The following is an 18,990-nucleotide window of genomic DNA, read 5'->3' on the forward strand; positions in this document are numbered from 1 at the left end:
AGTAGAAGAGACCATGGATGCCCACAGCAGCCTAGGCAGTAGCATGATAAAATGAAATATATATATTAACAGAATAATTATAGACATAAATATAAGGAAATTGATACTGATAAATTTTTATCAAAACTCAGAACTTTCTCTGATTCACCAGTTTTTACAGGCATTTTTTGATGCATAAGTCCATGAGACTTTATCACATGTGTAGGTTCTTGTAACTGTCACAGAAATCACAATACAGAACTGTCCCATCGCTCTAAAAAATGTTCCTTTGCACACGTTCTCACCCCTGCAGTCCCTGATCAACCCTGACAGCTACTGATCTCCTTTTCATTTCTATATTTTTCCTTTTAAGAATGTCATGTAAGTAGAATCACACCTTATGCATGGAATCATTATGGATCATAACCATACTATCCAATAAGTGTTATACATCAAGTAGCCTTCTGAGATAGACTTTTTTCCACTCAGCATAACACTCTTGAGATCAGTCTAGCTGATTGCATGTCTCAGTAATCTGTTCCTTTTAATCACTACAGACTTTCCCCAACTAAGGATGGTTTGACTTATGCTTATTGACTTTATGGTGGTGAGAAAGTCATTCAGTTGAGAGCACACTTTGAATTCTGATCTTTTGCTGGGCTAGCACCATGCAGCCTGATATTCTCAGGTGATGCTGGGAGTGAGCTGAGCTTCTAGTCAGCCCCAGAATCAGGAGCATAAACAACCTTTCTGCACCCACACAACCTTTCTGTTTTTTACTCTTAGCTCAGCAGTCAATAAATTACATGAGATTTTTCTATACTTTACTATAAAATAAACTTTGTGTTAGATGATTTTTCCAACTGTAAGTTAATGTAACTGTTGAGCATAATAAAGCTAAAATAAGATGTTCGGAGGGTTAGATGTAGTAAATGCTTTTTTCTCCTTAATACGATATTTTCAACTTACAATGGTTTATTAGAACATAACTCCATCATAAGTTGAGGAAGATCTATAAATAATATGTCTATTTATCCATCAGTTTACCCAGTGAAGATGTTTCCAGTTTGGGGCCGTCACAAATAGAGCTACCATGAATATTCATCTACAGATTTTTGTATGAACATAAGTTTTTTTATTTCTCAAGCATCAATACCACAAGTGTGATTGCTGAGTTGTAAGGAAAGTGTTTGTGTGAAAGTTTGTGTGAAAGTGATGTACCGTATTCCAGAATGACTGTACCATTCACCCACCAGCAATGCATGAGTGATCCAATTTCTCTGCACCGTTGCCAGAACTTGATATTGTCAGTAGTTTTAGTTTTAGCCTTTTTGACAGTCATGGAGTGCTATCTCATTGTGTCTCTAATTTACATTCCCTAACGGCTATTGATGTTGAACATTTGCTCATATACTTGTTTATATGCTTTTATCCCTACTACATATCCTCTTTGGTAAAGCGCATGTGTTAGTCTTTAGTTCATTTTTCAACTGGATTGTTTGTTTTCTTCCTGCTGAGTTTAGGAGTCCATTGTATTCTGAATACCACTCTTTTGATGGAAATATAGTCTGCAAACATTTCCTGCCATTCAGTGGTTTGTCTTTTTCATTCTGTTAATAATAACTTTCACAGAGCAATCGTTTTTCATGTTAATGAAATCTAAGTTTTTTTAATGGATTGTGCTTTTAGTGTCATGTCAAAAATCTTTTTGCCTAACTGTACATTATAAAGATTTTCTCTTATGGTTTCTTCTAAAATATTTATAGTTTTACATTTGAATGTATGATCCATTTGAGACTGAATTCAATGTGTTGTATAAGGTGTGAGATTTAGGCCAAGTTCCAGTTATTTGCATATTAATGTCCACTTGTCCCAGTATCATTTGCTAATAAAACTGTCCTCTGTTGAATTGTTTTTTTCACCTTTGTCAAAAAAATCAATTTTCCCCACTTGTATGGGTTGACTTCTATACTCTTACTCAGTGACATGAACTTGCCAATGATTTTTTAATTATCCTTTTAGCATCTGTAGTATGGTTTACTTTTTCAGTCTTTATATTCATAATTTATGCTTTTTCTCTTTTTCCCTTGATACTTCTACCTAGAAACAGATCAATTTTATTAATCAGCTTTCTCCTTGTGTGAGTCTACTACTATAGTATTACCCAGTGGCATAAATTTATTAATAATATTTTTTAATTACCATTTTCACACTGCATATGATTTTCTCATATGTATAATTCATATTTTCTTTTATTATATTGATAATTTCCTTGATAATTCTAGCTAGGAATAGATCAATGATATTAATCATTTTAAGAAAAGTAACTATATTTAATGATTATTTCTATTGTTTGCTTTAGAGTTCACCAATATGAATTTTTAATTTTACCTTTCTTTTAGATATATTGGGTTTTATATTTCTTTTTCTATCTTCTTTTGTTGAAAGGTTAGATAATTTTTTTCAACCTTTTTTCTTTGGTAATAAAAGTACTTAAAAGAGATAAATTTCCTTCTATGTATTATTTTAGCTGTGCCTCATGCATATGTCAGAGAAGGTAATGGCACCCCACTCCAGTCTTCTTGCCTGGAGTATCCCAGGGACGGGGGAACCTGGTGGGCTGCCCTCTATGGGGTCGCACAGAGTCGGACATGACTGAAGCGACTTAGCAGCAGCAGCAGCAGCAGCAGCAGCATACATATGTATATGTTTGTGTTCTCTCTATATTTTCTTTCAAATACTTTTTAACAGTCACTGTAACTGCTTCTTAAACATACGTATGAGTTGTTTTAAATTTAGTGCCTAAATTCCAAGTGTTTGGGAGTTTTTAGAGACATTTTTTCACAACTGATTTTCTCTATCAATTCCAATTTGGTGAAAGAATAAATTCTGTATAATTTCAGTTTCCTTATATTAGGACTTTTTATGCACAAACATGTATATGTGTATATTTCATCTGCACAGCAGGGTGTGTCTGGGGCCTCGGCTGCAGGTTTGGGTACAGGCTGCAGGTGTCTGGGGAGCACTGTGCACTTCCTGCACAGAAGTAAGTGGCTGAGTCTCCAGGTTGGGAAGTTGCGATGTGCAATGAGAGCTGTTTGGCACTTTTATTGTGGAAAACTGTGAGTCTTCCATCTTCCATTTCATTCATAACTGAACGTATGGCTATCAAGAGTGCAGGGCCTTTACCAGGATATTGCCGGTACCATGGGAAGTAGTCAAACAAACTGTTCTCATAACTACAGTTCAGAATGGAAATCTCTCCTTCCTTGACTGTCAAAGATTGAGGGCTCTGTTTCACCTGCTCTTGGCTGCTTTTTTCCTTCTGTTGTCCGCTCACCCCTGTTTAAAGAGATAAAAAGTCATTAGTCCACAAACTGATATTTCCTTAAGTTTCTATCTGCATGAATTTGTCCATACCCCAGTTTTCTCACTCCTTCAAATTAATAAGATATCCTAGGGTTTCTCCATCATAACTCACAGTCTACTTGAAGACACAGAATTAAGAATGATGCTCCCAGCATCTTGTCCATTGTTCCTGGCACCAAAGTTCAATGACAGCTCAGGTTCTTCTGGTCTCCTCAGCCAGCTAGAACTCTGACTTAAGGTTCGCATCGGTTTTAATTCTTTCAAGAGGCCCCACCTTCTCACAAGTACTTTTAACTAAAGCTATTTTTTTTCAAAACAAGCACTTGCCGATTTTCTCTATCTTAGACTTGCTCAAAATTACTTTCATTGAAAAGCAGAAATCCCCTCCTTACACATGGAATATGCTTAGTTTAGAAGTTCTCTCCCCTTTCTTCACATTTCCAAGAAGGTTAAAAATCATGTATCAGGACAACTTGATATCTTAACAGGGATTACATTATTTTACAAAGGCGAAGAGAGGGACTCCCATGAAATCACAAGATGAGCTTTTCTCTCTTTTTTTTAATTACAAACACAAATTAAAGTCTACCGAAGAGATCAGTTCAGTTTAGTCACTCAGTCGTGTACTACTCTTTGCGACCCCATGGACTGCAGCACACCAGGCCTCCCTGTCCATTACCAACTTTCAGAGTTCACTCAAACTCATGTCCATCAAGCCAGTGATGCCATCCAACCATCTCATTCTCTGTTGTCCCCTTCTCCTCCTGCCTTCAATCTTTCCTGGCATCAGTCTTTTCCACTGAGTCAGTTCTTCTCATCAGGTGACGAAAGTACTGGAGTTTCAGCTTCAACACCAGTCCTTCCAATGAATATTCAGGACTGATTTCCTTTAGGATGGAGTGGTTGGATCTCCTTGCAGTCCAAGGCATTCTCAAGAGTCTTCTCCAACACTACAGTTCAAAAGAGTCAATTCTTCGGCGCTCAGCCTTCTTCATAGTCCAACTCTCACATCCATACATGATTACTGGAAAAACCATAGCCTTGACTAGATGGACCTTAGTCGGCAAAGTAATGTCTCTGCCTTTTAAAATGCTGTCTAGATTGGTCATAACTTTTCTTCCAAGGAGCAAGCATCTTTTACTTTCATGGCTGCAGTCACCATCTGCAGTGATTTGAGAGCCCCCCAAAATAAAGTCTGCTGCTGTTTCCACTCTTTCCCCATCTATTTGCCCCATCTATTTATAAAGTTAAAGTAAATAAGGAGCACATGTTTTTGAAGCCCAGAATTTTCTCTCTGTATTTGATGTCATCTCAAATTCAATCAAAGAAAACATCATGACAGTCCAACAGGAGAAATAATAAAAGTTCTCATTCCTCAGGCTAATCCCATCTACCCCATCATTCTAAGGGGAAATTTTATTGTTTGTTAGACTTCTGATATGTTTTCTTTTTCATTTATTCATTCATGAATGCATCTCAATATATATTTAATGAGTGCTGCTAAGTGACTACTTAATATTCAATACTTGGATCTCAAGAAGGAAAGAGACAGTTCCCATCTGCAGTTAACTGAGGCCCAATACTCAAGTACAATCAGAAAAAAGCTACTAAGGAGAAATGTGTATCTCTAAGATATGACAAAGAAAAAAGTAATAAACTCTGCTTCTCAACTCAGCCAGATAACAGTTTTAATGAAGGTGATACTTGAACTGGAACTTATACCACTACATTTCCCATAAAGGTGGAGGACTGAACTCTAGGCACAGATTAACTAAGTGTGGTATACAATTATATTAGAGAAGCTAAATGTGGCCATATCCTTGAGGACAACATGGATCATTAAGAGAAGTGTTGATTTTCAAAGCCATATTTTCAAAGTATTAGACTACAGTATACCTAGATACTGCCTAGGTAGATGGATGGATAGATAGAAACTTACATACTTTCATACATGATTGATAGAGGTAAACAGAACCATAATAGGAGATAAAAATTTAATAGATTTTTAAGGGATCCTTTATGGCTACTTGAAGAATATGTGTTTGTGGGACAAGCATTACAGTAATCTCCGAAGCAGCATTGCCCCTTTGTGGCCATAGAAAGAAGTTACACTGAAAAAATGTATATAGCTTCTTAAAAATTCATTTTATCACCTATGAACATCAATCAGAGCACTGAAATAAGTAACGAAGTCTTCATCTTGAACCAGTGATTTCTTGAGACAGGAGGAGATTTTGCCTTGTTGAAATATTGACCCTCAGACTGAATCAGTGTAAGGAGTTGTCTTTTTTCCCATAATGGCAACATCAAATCAAGAAGAGCCCTTTATACTGAAGAGTCCATGTCTTTAAATAGATTCTAAATTAGAAAATTGTGTTATATATTTTGCCCACACTTAATACTGCTCTTTTTATTTTTGTCTGCACACTGATGATGTGAGTTTAGCTTGTTTTTGTTTTCGCACTATTTATTGAATCTATTATTGAGACAGCAACTGTACAGCAATGTTTAAGACCCCAACAGAATGAAACAATAGGCAAGTGAACTAGAACTATTCTAAAAAGACCCTTTGTAATCCTACATCATGATCATCTAGGATTTATTCCAGGTATGCAAGGATGATTCAGTATCCTCAGATCAATCAATGTGATATACCACAACAACAGAATGAAAGATAAAAACCACATAATTACTTCAGTAGATGCAGAAAAAGCATTTGACAAAATCCAATATCCACTCATGATAAAAGCTCTCAATAAACTTGATATGGGGAAAATGTACTTCAAAACAATGAAGGTTATTTATGACAAACCAACAGCTAACATCACAATCAATTGTTTTAAACAATGAAAGCTTTTTCTCTAAGACCTTAAACAGACAAGTCTGCAAATCTCACCACTTCTATTTAACATAGTACTGGGAGTCCTAGCCATAGCAATCAGATATGAAAAAGAAAGAAAAGGCATCAAAAATCTGAAGAAAGAAACTGCCACTATTTGCAAATGACATGATGCTGTGTATAGAAAATCGGAAGGTACCATCAAAAAGCTATTGGGATAAATAAATGAAAGTAAAGCTCAGTAAAGTTGCAGAGTATGAAATTAATATATAGAAATCTTTTGCATTTCTATATACTAATAATGAATTATAAGAAAAAGAATTTAAGAAAACATCCAATTTACAATTGAATCTAAGAGAATAAAATAATTAGCAATAATTTCAACAAAGGAATTGAAAGACCTGTACTTTGTGAACTGTAAGAATTGATAAAAATGAATTAAGACAATACAAATAAATAGAAAGATATCTCGTGTTCATGGACTGGAAGAGTTAATATTGCTAAAATATCCATACACCCAAAGCAATCTATAGATTCAATGCAATCCTCATCAAGTTACCCATGGCATTTTTCATAGAACTAGAAAAAATAATCCTAAAATTTGTATGGAACCATAGAAGACCTCAACAGCCAAAGCAATTTTGAGAAAAAAGGAGAAAAGTTGAAAATGCTACACTCTCTGATGTGAAAATATGCTACAGAGTCACAGTAATCCAAAATTGTATGGTACTGGCACAAAAACAGACATAGATAAATGGGACAAAATAGAACCAAAATAAACCCATACACCTATGATCAATCAATCTATGACAAAAGAGGCAGGAATATACAGTGGGGGCAAAGAAAGATTCTTCAATAAGTAGGTTTTGAGCAAACTGAACAGCTACATGTAAAAGAATGAAACTAGAAATTTTTCTCACAGCATGAATAAAAATAATCCAAAATGTTTTAAAGACTAAAATGTAACAGCTGAAATTATAAAACTCCTAAAAGAAAATATAGACAGTATGCTCTGTGACATTCATCTTTATAATATTTTTTATAATCAAGCTAAACTCTTGCACAGAGAAGAAAACCATTAACACAAAGAAAAGGAAATCTGAAAAGGGAAAGATATTTGCAAGCAACATGTTGACAAGAATTTAATATCCAAAATATATAAAGAATTTATGCATTTAATATCAAAAACATAATCTTATTTTAATTTAGGCAGAGGACCTGTTTTACCAAAAAAGGTATACAGATGGCCGACAGGCACATGAAAAGATGCTCAATATCTTTAGTCATCAGTAAAACGCAAATCAGAAAAACAAATGAGCAAATCACCTTACTAGGGCTGTCATCAAAAAGGCAAGAAATAACAAGGGTTGGTGAGGATGTGGAGAACAGGGAATCTTTGTGCACTGTTGGTAGTAATATAAACTGGTGCAGCCTCTGTGGAAAGCAGTATGGAGATTCTCCCCGCTCTGCCCTCCACAGATTAAAAATGGAATGATGCCTGAGACCTGGAGTCTTGAAAGGAGCTAGCACCTTTTGGTGGGGAGAGACAGAGACTGGGATCCTATCTTGGTGGCTGTGGTGGGAAAGATAACAGCAAATTGACTGACAATTTTTTTAAAAAAAATTAAAAATAGAACTACTACATGATCCAGAACTTCCACTCCTGGATGTTTATCCAAAGAGAACAAAAGAGCTAGTTCAAAATATATAGTCGCCCTAGTGCTCGCAGAAACATTGCTTATGATAGTCAAGATACCAAAGACATCTCTGTGCTCATTCGTATCGTAGATGAATGGATAAAGAAGATCTAGATGATAGATAGATAGATAGAGCCATATAGATATAAATAGTGAAATATTACCATAAAAAAGTAAAATCTTGCCATTTGGGAAAACATGGATAGACCCAGAGGGTATTATACTTATTGAAATAAGTCAGAGTGAGACAAATAAACTGTACATTTTAATACATATCTGTGGAATCTGAAAAACCAAACAAACAAATATAACAAAAGAGAAACAGACTCACAGACAGAATGAAACAACTAGTGGTCACTGGATGGGAGAGGAGTGAGTGCAGGAGTGAACTAGGTGGAAAGAATTAAGAGGCACACATTCTCAGTTATAAAATAAATTATGTTTGTAATGTACACCAAATGAAATATGATCAAATTTTATAATAATTTTGTATGGCATGTAATTTATCAAAAATATCAAATGACTATGCTGTACATCTGAAATTAATATAGTATTGTAAGTCAACTATGTTTCCATTTTAAAAGTTTTTTTTTAGATTATCAGAGAAACTTTAATTAATCCATTTCTAAAGTGTTTTGTGTGTGTGTGTGTATTTAGACCATTATAAATTTTTTTTAATTTTATTTTTACTTTATTTTACTTTACAATAGTGTATTGGTTTTGCCATACAATTTTAAAAGTTTTAATTAGATTAAAATGTGGCAAAGTAGACTTTGGGTATGGGATTAGTTGCAGGATCTTGATATGAATTATTCTGGATTATCTGGGTAGGTCCTATACATAACCATGCATCTTTTGCTGAGATGAAAAAAAAAAAAAAGACTATCAGATATTTCTCTAGAAAGATGAGTTTATTTGGGATCAGCAAAGGACTGCAATTTGGGGTCTGCAACCATGGCAAGCTTCATGCAAGTCCCCACAGGACTAGAGAAGAACAGTCTTATAGAGAAGAAAAGAAGTTGGGAGGGCTACTGCAAACAGACATTTACATTTGTTTACATTGGGATGTCCCTGGTGGTCCAGTGCTTAAGAATCTGCCTTCCAATGCAGGAGATGTGGTTCAATCCCTGGTAGGGACCTAAGATCCCACAGGCCACCAGGCAACTAAGCCCGTGTGCCATAACTAGAGAGCCCATGTGCTGCAACTACTGAGCCCACGCACTCTAGAGACAGTGCTCGCAACAAGAGGGGCCCCTGCACACACACACACACACACACACACACACACTCACACATGCACACACACACAAAGTGAACAGAGACCATGGTTTTTTACTGGCCCAGTGTTTGGCTGGAAAAGAGGTGGCATCTTTCTTCTGCCCTTTAATCCTGTTATCTTCACAGAGTATGAGAGCTCTCCCGCTCTCCCAACTCTATTAAATGAGTTTCTGTTTATTTACTTATTTCCTACACCTTAGAAGCAGAAGAGTATTTGACTCCAGAAGAGAAAGGAGCTGAGGTGGTAGAAGTAAGAGATTGCAGTGATTCAAGGAAGGGCTATGACCCAAAGAATCAAGTGACCTCCAGAAGCTAGAAAAATGCAAGGAAATGGATTCTTCCTTAAAGCCTCTAGAAGGAATCAACCAGCCAAGATCATGACTGTAACCAGCGAAATTGATTTCATACTTCTTCAACCCAGAATTTAAAGATAATTAATTTTTTTAACTTATCAAGTTCATACTAAACATTGAGCAAACATTTTTTGTTTGCTTTCCACAGTGGTAGGATGGCATGTAAATATTTGCAGTGTCTGTTGGAACACTTCATGGTGAGGCGGACGCAAACATTCTGGAGAAGGCAACTAAGCTGGATAATATCTTTATTGGAGTGATTTCACTTAATTCCTTTCACTTTTTAACATTTTTGAGTTTAGCAAGCATGCTCTGTCACTCAGTCATGTCCAACTCTTTGAGACCCCATGGACTGTTGGGCTGCCAGGCTCTTCTGTCCCTGAGATTCCCCAGTATTACCCAAGAATACTGGAATGGGTTACCATTTCCTCCTCCAGAGGATCTTCCCCACCCAGGGACCAAACCCATGTCTCCTGTGTCTCCTGCACTGGTAAGCAGATTCTTTACCACTGAGCCACCTGGGAAGATGTGGTTAAATATTTATTTTAATTCTATCCTCTTATCAACTACTCTGCTGGTTCCCAGTTAGAAGTTTCTAGCGCAGACGGAGACACAGACTGAGAAGGGAAGATAAAGACCAAAGTCCATAATCTGTAGGGCCAAAAAGTATCTGTGATTAAAACTGTACTGATGTAGGTGAGTAACATTAAACACTGCAAATGCCCTGTGGTGGCCTCAGGGTGTGACCGTGGCTGGAGGAGGGGCTGAGCCCCGTGGAGGGTTTGTGTAGAGGCTGCAGGTGCCTAGGGAGCAGTGTGCTGTGCAGCACAGAAGTAAGTGCCCGAGTCTGTGGTCTGCGAAGAGGAAATGTGCAGGGAGCTGCGGCGTTCTGTAGGGACTGTTGTGGCGTTTAATCTTCCATCCTGCTTTGTCCCTGAAGGAATGTAAAACAGGTGGATGAGGCGGCCCCCAGGGTTCTGAAGATACCACTGCACATTGTCTGCCAAGGTGGAGAAATTACACCGCAGAGTAGAGCTGGCTCCCTCCTGGAGACTCAGGGCTGGGGGACTCTGCCCCACATCCATCCCTCTCACACCTGATGAGAAGGAGAGAAACAGTCACAGGTGAGGGTCACAGAGCTCCTGCAAAACCCGGAAAGTACACACCCAACCCCATAAGGGTAGAAAGTCTGCAGGACTTGTCAGCTCCTTTCCTTCCTTCAACAAAAGAGAAGCTGCTCATTCCTTCAGATTCCCCTGTGGTGCAGCCCCAACTCACAGCAAACCTGGGCAAACAAAAGCCCCAGCACAGTGTCCACTAGCCTTTTCATGACTCTGTCTTGTTTCTGGAAAATATTCACAAGATACATAGCAAACCCTGGGTGGTGAGTGTCATGACTTGTCTGGATGGTTCAGCTCCTGCAACCAATCAGCTCAGCCAAGAAACCCTGCTCAGCTGACACTCTGTGACAGGAAGCCCCACCCTTTGGTCTCAACTGAACTAAAAACAGGTTAAAGAGGGGTGAGAGTGGAGGAAAAAGGTGACATTCAATGTTTTATACATAATTTTGAACTTGTGAAATGGACGTTCATATTTTCTCCTGATATATATTAATAAATAAATCTTAGACAATAAAAGTGGAAAAAAGTCAGAAAAAGCTGGTATCTATACTTCGAAATTTTCCATCTAACGTTTTGTTTATGACTCCCTGTTTGATCCAGGGGACTTTCCTGAGAGCTATGGATAAAGATAACGACATAGAAAGATAATAATAATCAATACAAATACAGGTATTTTGCATTGTGGTCATAAATGTCTAGTTCTTGAATCAAGAAATAAGGCAGAGCTATGATTGAAAGGAATATTCACCAAAAAGCATGCTTCTTATATGCCAATAATGATTTAGCTTTTCTTCACACAAAATTATTCTCCTCTATTATTACTAATCCCCATTTGAAAGAGTTTTTCAGGGGATGGAGTGGTAAAGAATATACTTGCCAATGCAGGGGACGAAAGAGATGGGGGTTTGATCCCTGGGTCAGGAAGATCCCCTGGAGAAGGAAATGGCAACCAGCTCCAGTATTCTTGCTTGGAAAATCCCATGGCCAGGGGAGCCTGGTGGGCTATAGTCCACAGGATGGCAAATAGCAAGACCCAACTGAGCACTGGAAACCTCAGGATGAGTTTCGGAGGCAGGAGGTAGACGGCCCCTGGGCTAGACAGCTGGCATGTGTCAAGCAGAGTAAAATTCAAGCTTTGTTTTCCCTACACACACCAAGCACTGAGGGAAGGACCAATTCTACTTGTTGTAACTGTTCCTTTGACTTGCTTTTCGTTGCTTTTGTTATTATAATCGTGCATAATGGGCTGCCTCAGAGAATCAGCCCCTCTGCCTGACTGCTCAAGTGCTTTTTGTTCATGACCTGTCCACCTGTGGATGGTAGGAAAGAAGAAATTGATACATCCCCTGCCTGAGGCTTGCCATTCCAGGAGACGTTTACAAGATTAAGTTTGCCTTTTTAACTTGTTTCCTCACCTTCCCTTCCCTCTTCTGTAAAAGAACCTGGCGTCCAGACCCGGACAGGATGACTACTTGGGACATTAGTCCGCCATCTTCTCGGTCAGCCAGCTTTCCAAATAAAGCCCTTGCCCCAACCCCTCGGCTCTCAGATTCATTAACCTGTCATGCTAATTAGCCTGTCAAAGGGAGCTCAGCCTCAGTACCTAAGACAATTAACAGCAGGAGCTGAGCTCTGCTAGAGTGAAAAAGTGACCACTTCTGAGGTCAAGAGGTCAAGGAAAACTGCACAGGCACAGAAAGACTCCTTGGAGCTCAAAAAGGAGGTGGCACCACCTCACAACAGATGATGCCAAGCAGCCCACACAGCTCTGTGCTGGAGTCCATCCTGGTGAAGAGATGCACAGGCATCGCTCAGGAGTGCCCTGAAACAGGTCTCCTGTGGGAAAAGGAGAGAGAGATTCGGCCAAAGATAAACACAGGCCCAGAAGAACTGCCCCGTAAAGATGATTTAACCACCTCTTCACGGCTCTCCTCATCTTCCTCCTCGTTAAGGAGGGTGCCCTGTGTCTCCTGCATCGGCAGGCAGATTCTTCACCACTGCACCACCTGGGAAGCCTATTATTGGGGACTGATGCGTAAAGAAGCCTTTTTTTGTTTCACACTATATTGTCTTTGGAAAGGTCACCCATATACATCCTTAAGTGCCAGCAGTGATTAGCTGCACCAGTCCCAAATGCTTTAGTCAAAGAGTTGAAGTCCTTTAAGGAAAGAAAACGCTTAGGATACTAGCAAAATAGTCTGGAGATAATGCAGTTAGAAATAAGCCATTATCCTGGGTTTTTTTGTTTGCTTGAGAGATGAGATTAATATTGTAAAGCAAATTCTCTGACTTGTGTTGTATCAAGTCACATGGCTAACCTCAAGCTATTATATCTCAGCCCATCACTATTCCAAATGACACGGGAGTAACTTTCTTTCTCCAGCTTGTTGAAAATTCTATGGCCTCATTTTCTCTAGAATTCTGATTCTAGAGGACAAAACTGCCAAATTTCAGAAAACAGGAGTCTTTCCTTTGCAAAATGATAAAGAAAAAAGAATAGAAAAGACAAGAAAAAATGAAGAAAAGAAAAATCTAAGATGCCCATGGGAACCAAACACTTCCAGGATTCTGCATTGCCTGCACTGTTCGCCTTCACAGAGCTGCCAACTTCCTAAACATAACAAAGGCTGAGCCACGGTGTCCTGAGGTTTGTGTTCAGCTCCTCCTGCAGTCCCAGGCACTGTGTCACTCAGCCACAGAAGTACTTGGCCGAGTCTTTCCAATGAGCTGGTATTTTCCTCAGGTGGAAGGACTTCTCACTCCTCAATTCAGCCTCAAAACCTTTGATGCCTGAAACAAGATTGTCTCCAGACTCGTACTTCAGGAGAAGCTGGAGTCCTTGGTTGGGGTACTGCACGTACCAGAAGAGGTATGGTGAAAAAGAAGATGAGTAGTTGCACTTCAGCTCCAGACCGGCTCCTTCAGAGACAGTGATGTGGTCATCAGGCTGGGTCACTGACTGGGCTCCAGCTCCTGCTGAAACATCAATGCTGAATCAGTGAACTCAGCTAAAACAAAAAGTCTCTCTTCAACACGGAGCACTATTCCACGTGTGGACAAAGGAGTAAAATGGAGCAGTACTCACTCAGAAACAGGAGCATCTCAAGCATCAAGGTGAACACCAGGGTCATAGTGGGGCAGTGAAGCGGCAGTGAGCTCCTTTCTAACAGGTTCCCCACAAATGAGTCTGAAGACTGGCTGACTTGAACCCAGGTCTCTCTGAATAAGAATGACAAAGGATTTATATTTCTTCTGATGGAGGTTGTAGGGAGGTTGTTAGGAAGAGACGCTGTCTTAACAAAACGCCTACCTCTGGTGTCTGAGATGCTTTACATCTCACTGTGTGAAAAATGGTCAGAATATCTCTTTAAACCATAGGGGTTTTCTGAGGTTCTTCTGGTCTTTTACAGAAAAGCCATTTCCAATTTAAGCAGCACTGCCCTCCAGAGGCCAAATAGAGAACTACGGAGAAGTTCACTGTTCTCATTAACACGCCCCTCATTTTTACTGACCTGTGGCTGAATTTCAAAGCATTATGATGATGTACAGAAGAGGATTCATATGTTGTCAGCCTTGAACTGTATGAAATTTGGCTTTTTAAAAAAACACAGAATTGTGATTTAAAAATTCCCTGTGTTACTGAATAGCACAGGGAACTATATTCAATATCCAGGGGTAAACCATAATGGCAAAGAAAGTAAAAAAGAAAGTCTATATATGTATAATTGAGTCACTTTACAGAAGAAATTAGCATAACATTGTCAATCAGCTATCCTTCAACTTTTAAGTGTTGGATGCAAAATAATTTTTAGAATGAAACATAAAATCACAATGTTACAATTTTTTTAGTTTCCAGATTTAACTATGAGCCAGGAGGAGATAATCCAATATATTTCAACTGCAGAAAGAGAAGAGCCATTAATCCAGAAGCCTTCACTAGTAAAGACAAAATTGAGGCATTCTCAGATGAAGGAAACTAAGAACGTGGTCACCAGAAGACCTATCCTAATGTCTAAAGGAAGCTCTATAAAGAGAAATAAAATTATAAAGGAAGGAGTCTTGAAACAACAAGAAGGAATAAAGAATACAATAAGCAAAAGTATGGATAAATACAGTAGACCAGTTATATTTGGTGAAAATATAGCATTTTATATATGTTATATAATAATATAATATAATTATATATCTGGAAATAATTATAACACTGTCTAATGAGGCTCTAAACACACATGGAGGAAATACTAAAGAAAAGTTATTTATGATTGGCGAGAATAAATAGGTGTAAAGAGAGGCAATATTTATACACTTCATTCAAATAGGTAAAATAATATTACCAATAGACTGTGTCATGTATAATGCAATAACTGGAGCAACCATATAAAAACAGCTATACAATAAGACACATCTAAACACTATAGGAGCTTCCCTTGTGACTCAGACCGTAAAAGAATCTTCCTACAATGCGGGAGACCATGTTCAGTCCCTGGGTTGACAGAATGCCCTGGAGAAAGGAATGGCTACCCACTCCAGTATTCTTGCTTGGAGAATTCCATGGTAGGCTACATCCATGAGGTCGCAAAGAGTCAGACACAACTGAGCAACTAACACACACACACACACACACACACACACACACACACAGCACTGCAGATAAATTGAAGTTTAATCCTAGAAAATGTTGAATAACTCACAGGAGGTTAGAGGAAAAAACATAGGAGACCAAAAAAAAAAAAAAGCACAACAAAAAATCAAATAATATAGAAGGCTAAGCCCTAAAATATCAAGACAGTAAAGCAAGTGATCTACACACAAAAACTAAGACACAGAAGGTCATCTGAACACACCAGTGACAAAGCAGTTCAGATAAAAAGTGGATTAAGAATCATGACCCAACTATAACTGTCTGAAAGAAATTCATTTCAAAGAAGACATAGTCATCTTGAAAGTAAAAGGATGGAAAAAGATGTATTATGCAAACATTAATCAAAGTATAATGGCTATATTAATATCAGATAAAGTGGACAGACTTCTGAACAAAGAAAACTACCAGAGGCAGAGAAACATTATCTACTGATGAAGAGGATAATTTACCGAGAAGACATAGCAATCATAAATGTATATGTACCAACTAACAGAGCTGAAAAATAAATGGAACAAAAATCACAACTAAAAAGAAAAGAGACAAATCTAGAAACATTGTTAAATACGTCAATATTCCTCTCTCAACAACTGGTAGAATAACTTGCCAGAAAATCAGCAGATATATAGAAGAACTCAATAACACCATTAACCAGTAGGATTTAATAGTCAGCTATACAACACTCCACCCAACCAGAGCAGAATATACTTCTTTTCAAGTGTCCATGGAATATATACCAGGTAACTCCAAATCTTGCGACCTAAAAAAACTCAACAAATCTAATGTAAAAAGCTGAAATATAAAGAGTATGTTCTCCAACCACAATGAAATAATAGTATAAATATATAACAGAAAGATACAGGAAAATTCCCAAACATTTGGCAACCAAACAACACACTTCTTAATAATCTATGGGTCATAGAGAATGTCTCAAGGGAAATCATTGAATTTCTCATGAATTGAGTAAAAATGAAAATACAACATACCAAAATTGGGGGGACACAGCCGAAGAAGTATTGACAGTGAAATTTTAGCACTACATGCAAATATTAAAAAAAGAATAAAATCTAAGATAGATTATCTAAGCTTCTACTTGAAAAACCTAGACAAGGAAAAGATAAATTAATCCAAAACAAGCATAAGAAAATAATAAAGAATTGTAAAGTAAAATAAAGTAAAAATAAAAATTAAAAAATAAAATAAATTAAAAAAATGATAAAGAAAAAAGGAGAAATCAATAAAATTTAAAAGAGATAAACAATAGAGAAAATCAATGAAACAAAGAGTTAGTTCTCTAAGAGAATCAGTAAAACTGAAAAACTTCTAGCAAAACAGATGGGTAGAGGGGGTTGGGAAGAACAGGGATAATGTCAGCAGGCTAATTAGTAGTATGGCATCCTATGTGACTGGTTAAGGGTGAACATTTGCCTTTCTCCAGTTGGTTCTGGGCTTCCCTCATAGCTCAGTTGGTAAAGAACCCACCTGCAATGCAGGAGACCCCAGTTTGACTCCTGGGTAGGGAAGATCCACTGGAGAAGGAATAGGCTACCCTGTAGTCTTGGGCTTCCCTTGGGCTTCCCTTGTGGCTCAGCTGGTGAAGAATCCCCCTGCAATGCGGGAGACCTGGGCTTGATCCCTGGGTTGGGAATCCCCTGGAGAATTGAAAGGCTACTCACTCCGATATTCTGGCCTGCAGAATTCCACGGACTGTATAGTCCATGGGGTCACAAAGAATTGGACATGACTGACAGACACATCTATTTCTGCTTTATTGACTATGACAAAGCCTTTGACTGTGTGGATCACAATAAACTGTGGAAAATTCTGAAAGAGATGGGAATACCAGACCACCTGACCTGCCTCTTGAGAAACCTATATGCAGGTCAGGAAGCAACAGTTAGAACTGGACATGGAACAACAGACTGGTTCCAAATAGGAAAGGAGTACGTCAAGGCTGTATATTGTCACCCTGCTTATTTAACTTATATGCAGAGTACATCATGAGAAACGCTGGACTGGGAGAAACACAAGCTGGAATCAAGATTGCCGGGAGAAATATCAATAACTTCAGATATGCAGATGACACCATCCTTATGGCAGAAAGTGAAGAGGAACTAAAAAGCCTCTTGATGGAAGTGAAAGAGGAGAGTGAAAAAGTTGGCTTAAAGCTCAACATTCAGAAAACGAAGATCATGGCATCTGGTCCCATCACTTCATGGGAAATAGATGGGGAAACAGTAGAAACAGTGTCAGACTTTATTTTGGGGGGCTCCAAAATCACTGCAGATGGTGACTGCGGCCATGAAATTAAAAGATGCTTACACCTTGGAAGAAAAGGTATGACCAACCTAGATAGTATATTGAAAAGCAGAGACATTACTTTGCCGACTAAGGTCCGTCTAGTCAAGGCTATGGTTTTTCCATTGGTCATGTATGGATGTGAGAGTTGGACTGTGAAGAAGGCTGAGCACCAAAGAATTGATGCTTTTGAACTGTGGTGTTGGAGAAGACTCTTGAGAGTCCCTTGGACTGTAAGGAGATCCAACCAGTCCATTCTGAAGGAGATCAACCCTGGGATTTCTTTGGAAGGAATGATGCTAAAGCTGAAACTCCAGTACTTTGGCCACCTCATGAGAAGAGTTGACTCATTGGAAAAGACTCTGATGCTGGGAGGGATTGGGGGCAGGAGGAGAAGGGGACGACAGAGGATGAGATGGCTGGATGGCATCACTGACTTAATGGACTTGAGTCTGAGTGAACTCCGGGAGTTGGTGATGGACAGGGAGGCCTGGCGTGCTGCGATTCATTGGGTCGCAAAGAGTCGGACACGACTGAGCGACTGAACTGAACTGGACTGAACTGAGAGACTTTCACTAACTAACTTTTACCAACTCAGTTGGTCCTGAGTTGAATGAACTTCCGAAGTATTATGCTAAGTAAAAGAAACAATGCAAGAATGCCATGTATTGTATGATTCCATTTGCATGGAATACATAAAATAAGTAAATCCATGGTCAGAAAGCAAGTGGGTGGCTTCCAGGGACATGTGCATGGGGAGCATGGGGAGTGACTGTTTCATGGGTATGTGCTTTCCTCTTGGGGTGATGACAAGGTTTCAAATCTAGATAGAGGGAGTGATTGTGCCATGTTGTGAATATACCAGATGCACACTTAGTTGTTTGTTTAAAAGAGTGAACTGTGTGAAATGTTACTTAATCTCAACAAAACTACTGTTGTTTAACTTTTTATTTTATATAAGAGAATAGCTGATTAACAATGCTGTGTTATTTTCACGTGTACATCACAGCGATTCCGCTATGCATATACATGTATCTATCCTTTTTCAAATTGATTTCCCATTTAGATTGTAAAGCTATTATTTAAATTGAAGCTGATGAAAATCTAATGATCAGATAATTCACAATGTAATTTTAGATCATTTTATCAGATTGTTAAAATTTATTTATTTTAATTGGAGGGTAATTACTTTGCAATATTGTGATGGTCTTTGCCATACATCAACATGAATCGGCCACAGGTATACCTGTGTCCCCACCATCCTGAACACCCCTCCCACCTCCCCCGCCACCCTATCCCTCCGGGTTGTCCCAGAGCATGGGCTTTGGGTGCCCTGCTGCATGCATGGAGCTTGCACTGCTCATCTGTGTTACCTATGGGAATGCACATGTTTCAGGGCTATCCTCTCAAGTCACCC

General features: G+C 38.6%; 1 gene segment (V, D, J or C); it reads right to left on the minus strand.

The window, feature by feature from the left end:
* Nucleotides 1–8,776: 8,776 nt before the first annotated feature.
* Nucleotides 8,777–13,971, minus strand: LOC138443434 (T-cell receptor alpha chain V region PHDS58-like). The segment is given in 4 exon segments: nucleotides 8,777–10,611; nucleotides 13,498–13,609; nucleotides 13,722–13,855; nucleotides 13,947–13,971. Coding segments are annotated over 3 exon segments (237 nt in total).
* Nucleotides 13,972–18,990: the final 5,019 nt, after the last annotated feature.

Source organism: Ovis canadensis, chromosome 7, assembly GCF_042477335.2.
Source record: "Ovis canadensis isolate MfBH-ARS-UI-01 breed Bighorn chromosome 7, ARS-UI_OviCan_v2, whole genome shotgun sequence".
In the NCBI taxonomy this organism is placed as follows: domain Eukaryota; kingdom Metazoa; phylum Chordata; class Mammalia; order Artiodactyla; family Bovidae; genus Ovis; species Ovis canadensis.